Raw genomic sequence first — 3664 nt, 5'->3', positions numbered from 1 at the left:
CACATGCACATACACAAACAAACAAAAAAAAATTACATCATAGTCATTGAAAAGATAGAAAGAAAGAAGGGTTCCATCTCAGATTCAAATATCTCTGTATTTTAGTTACTAGATTGCTTGTTTAATTTGTCATTAAGAAGCAAGAACTACCCTTTACTGTGTAGAACCCAAGAAAATCTGCTTCAATACATATATATCTCTCAGTGGAGACTTTGTCAGACTCATGGCATTCACCAATTATAGCAGTCTTAACCGAGCTCAACTAACCTTTGAATACCTACACACAAATTCAACCACTCATGAATTTTTGTTCGGAGCCCTTGCTGAGCTGGTTGATAACGCAAGAGATGCCTATGCCACCCGAATAGATATCTATGCTGAAAGGCGAGAGGACCTGCGAGGTGGATTCATGCTGTGTTTTCTGGATAACGGAGTGGGAATGGATCCAAATGATGCCATCAGTGTGATCCAATTTGGGAAATCAGGGAAACGAACACCAGAGTCCACACAGATTGGGCGGTATGGGAATGGGCTAAAATCGGGCTCAATGCGCATTGGCAAGGATTTTATCCTCTTCACCAAGAAGGAAGACACCATGAGCTGCCTCTTCCTGTCTCGAACCTTTCATGAGGAAGAAGGCATTGATGAAGTGATAGTTCCATTGCCCACCTGGAATACGCAGACACGAGAACCTGTCACAGACAATCTGGAGAAGTTTGCCATCGAGACAGAACTCATCTACAAGTATTCTCCTTTCCACACCGAGGGAGAAGTGATGACGCAGTTCATGAAGATATCTGGGGATAGTGGGACCCTGGTGATCATTTTTAATCTCAAGCTCATGGACAACGGAGAGCCAGAACTAGACATAACCTCAAATCCAAAAGACATCCGGATGGCAGATCTGTTCCAAGAAGGCGTGAAGCCAGAGCGACACTCCTTCTGTGCCTATGCTGCTGTTCTTTACATTGATCCTCGGATGAGGATTTTCATTCATGGGCACAAGGTGCGAACAAAAAAGCTCTCCTGCTGCCTGTACAAGCCCAGGAAGTACACATTCACGTCAAGTCGTTTCAAGACCCGGGCAGAGCAAGAGGTGAAGAAAGCAGACCAGGTAGCACGACTTGCCGAAGAGAAGGCTCGGGAAGCAGAGAGCAAAGCTCGTGTGTTAGAAGTACATATAGGTAAGGACATCTCACGGGACTCCAGGGTGATGCTGCGGCAGGTCCAGAATACAGCCATCACCCTTCGAAGAGAAGCTGATGTCAAGAAAAGGATCAAGGATGCCAAGCAGCGAGCACTCAAAGAACCTAAGGAACTGAATTTTGTTTTTGGGGTCAACATTGAACACCGTGACCACGATGGCATGTTTATCTACAACTGTAGCCGCCTGATCAAGATGTATGAGAAAGTGGGCCCGCAGCTGGAAAAGGGCATGACATGTGGTGGGGTTGTTGGGGTCATCGATGTGCCCTACTTGGTCCTGGAGCCTACACACAACAAGCAAGACTTTGCTGATGCCAAGGAGTACCGCCACCTGCTGCGGGCCATGGGGGAGCACCTGGCACAATATTGGAAGGACATCGCCATTGCCCAGGGTGGAATCACTAAGTTCTGGGATGAGTTTGGCTACCTCTCTGCCAACTGGGCCCAGCCCCCATCGGATCAGCTGCATTTCAAGCGCAGGAGGTCAATGCAGGTCCCGACCACCATACAGTGTGATCTGTGTCTGAAATGGAGGACCCTTCCCTTCCAGTTAAGTGCTGTAGAAGAAGGTTATCCAGACAACTGGGTTTGCGCCATGAACCCTGATCCTGAGCAGGACCAGTGTGAGGCTTTTGAACCGAAGCCGAAGATTCCTATCGGAATATTAAAAAAGGCTCGAAAGACCCAAGAAGAAAGGCAGAAACAGCTGACAGAGAATATTTGTCAACAGCAGAGGAAGCTTGAGGCCCTTGAGAAAACCAAGCCCATCTGTTGCCAAGGTGACCTGAAAAAATTACCCTTGGAAGTGACTTCCAGACCTCTCACCAAATGTGCCGCTCAGAGCCTTCAACCACCTTTGTGTGGAGTGAATAAGAATGCCCAAAGAATAACCCAGTCCATATATGCTCCTATACCATCCAGACAGCTCCAAAGGGCTTCTGTCTTCTGCACCAGCCCCAATTCTTCTGCTTCGACTGCCCAAAGGGAGACCATCCTGATCTACCCACCTGAGACATCCCCAAAATCAGTGGTGCCCCTGGTAAAAATTGTACCCCAGCCCACTCCTCTGGTCCAGTCCTACCTGTCAATGTCTGTAGTCCCTAATTCCAACCACCTTTGCAAGGCGGAAACCCATGAAGCCATGAAGACTCCAGTGCTGGAGAACCCAGATCCACCCGTAAATCCCTCACCAGAATGGTGGGGTTGTAAACGGAGTCTTGAGACCTCTGATGAGGAAGAGGCTGAGGAGAGAAGGATGGAGTCACGCAAACGGAGCAGGTTGACTGTGAAGGAGGAAAAGATGCCTGCAAACCAACTCTCGGACAGTTCTGAGGAGGAGGGTCCACCTGACCTCAAGACGGCTCAGCAGGATAAAGGTCTGTACGTGGAGGTGCGGGTGAAAGGGGAGTGCTACAAGGGTCATGTCGCAGCCGTGGAGGTGGGAGACAATGTGGTCTGGTGGAAGGTCAAGTTTGAGGATGCTCCCGAGGATATTACACCAGGAAACTGCTGGGTAGAAAAAGGCAGTGAAAATGTGTGGCTGACGAAGCTGTCTCCGGAGTATCAGAGCAGTGATTGGCAGCAAGAGGGTGTAAAGGAGGAAGGAGACACGGTGGACCAACAGGCTATGGCGTTAGAGGGGACCTCCACCTCTGACTGCTTCTGCACTGAACCCGACACCACTGCTCTAAAGGCCAACCACGAGACCAATGACCTCCTGGTCCAGATTCTCTGGAACTGTTTACGTTATTTCATGCCTCTGAGCTTTTCCATATCCAAGAAGGAGCTGGGTGCTATGAATTCAGAAGAATTGCTGTCTCTTCCTCTGAAAGAGTGCTTCAAGCAATACGAAGCCGGACTCCAGAATCTCTGTAATTCCTACCAAAGCTCCGCCGACTCAAGAGTCAAGGCGTCCGAGGAGAGCCTGCGCATCTCCCAGGAGAAACTTCGGGAGACAGAGGAGAAACTCCAGAAACTTCGGAGCAATGTTCTGGCACTCCTGCAGAAAGCACAAGAGGACCTAAACATCAGCACAGATGACGAGCTGGATGCCTACATTGAGGATCTCATTACCAGTGATGACAGAGAGACCAGGGGACAGATCAGCACCCCCTACTCAACACAGGAGCTTCCAGGGAGGCAGGTCTCATGAGCTGGTTTGATTCTTGTGCGACAGTGCCTCAGGGAGGGAAAGAGACTCTGTCTGATTCTTTGAATCTTCCTCCACTGAATTTATAAATACTTCTTTTTTAGAGATTTATTTTGTGTTTCATTTGTGTGTGTGTGTGTGTGTGTGTGTGTGTGTGTGTGTGTGTAGCCTGCATGCCTGTCCTGAAAGCAGTGACCTCATAGGCCTTATAAACCACCCGATGCTGATGCAGGAAGCTGAACATAAGTCCTCTGATGACCATGAGCACTGTAACAACCCAGCCATTTCTATTGGGCCCAGGTTTGTTTG

At 48.9% G+C, this 3664-nt stretch overlaps 1 protein-coding gene across 1 annotated transcript; it reads left to right on the top strand.

The window, feature by feature from the left end:
• Positions 1 to 223: 223 nt before the first annotated feature.
• LOC121432307 (ATPase MORC2B-like) lies at positions 224 to 3358 on the top strand. The gene has a single exon (XM_041630164.1). The coding sequence runs from the start codon at positions 224 to 226 to the stop codon at positions 3356 to 3358; it is 3135 nt and encodes a 1044-aa protein (XP_041486098.1).
• The last annotated feature ends 306 nt before the right edge of the window (positions 3359 to 3664 follow it).

The sequence above is a fragment of the Microtus oregoni genome, unplaced genomic scaffold, assembly GCF_018167655.1.
Source record: "Microtus oregoni isolate MIOR12 unplaced genomic scaffold, Mior012 000034F_ref0000314, whole genome shotgun sequence".
NCBI lineage: Eukaryota > Metazoa > Chordata > Mammalia > Rodentia > Cricetidae > Microtus > Microtus oregoni.
This window is presented reverse-complemented; position numbering and strand designations above follow the sequence as displayed.

What these genes read in the sequence shown, in the direction of transcription:
- LOC121432307 (XM_041630164.1), top strand. Translation starts at nt 224, where the DNA reads ATGGCATTCACCAATTATAGCAGTCTTAACCGAGCTCAACTAACCTTT.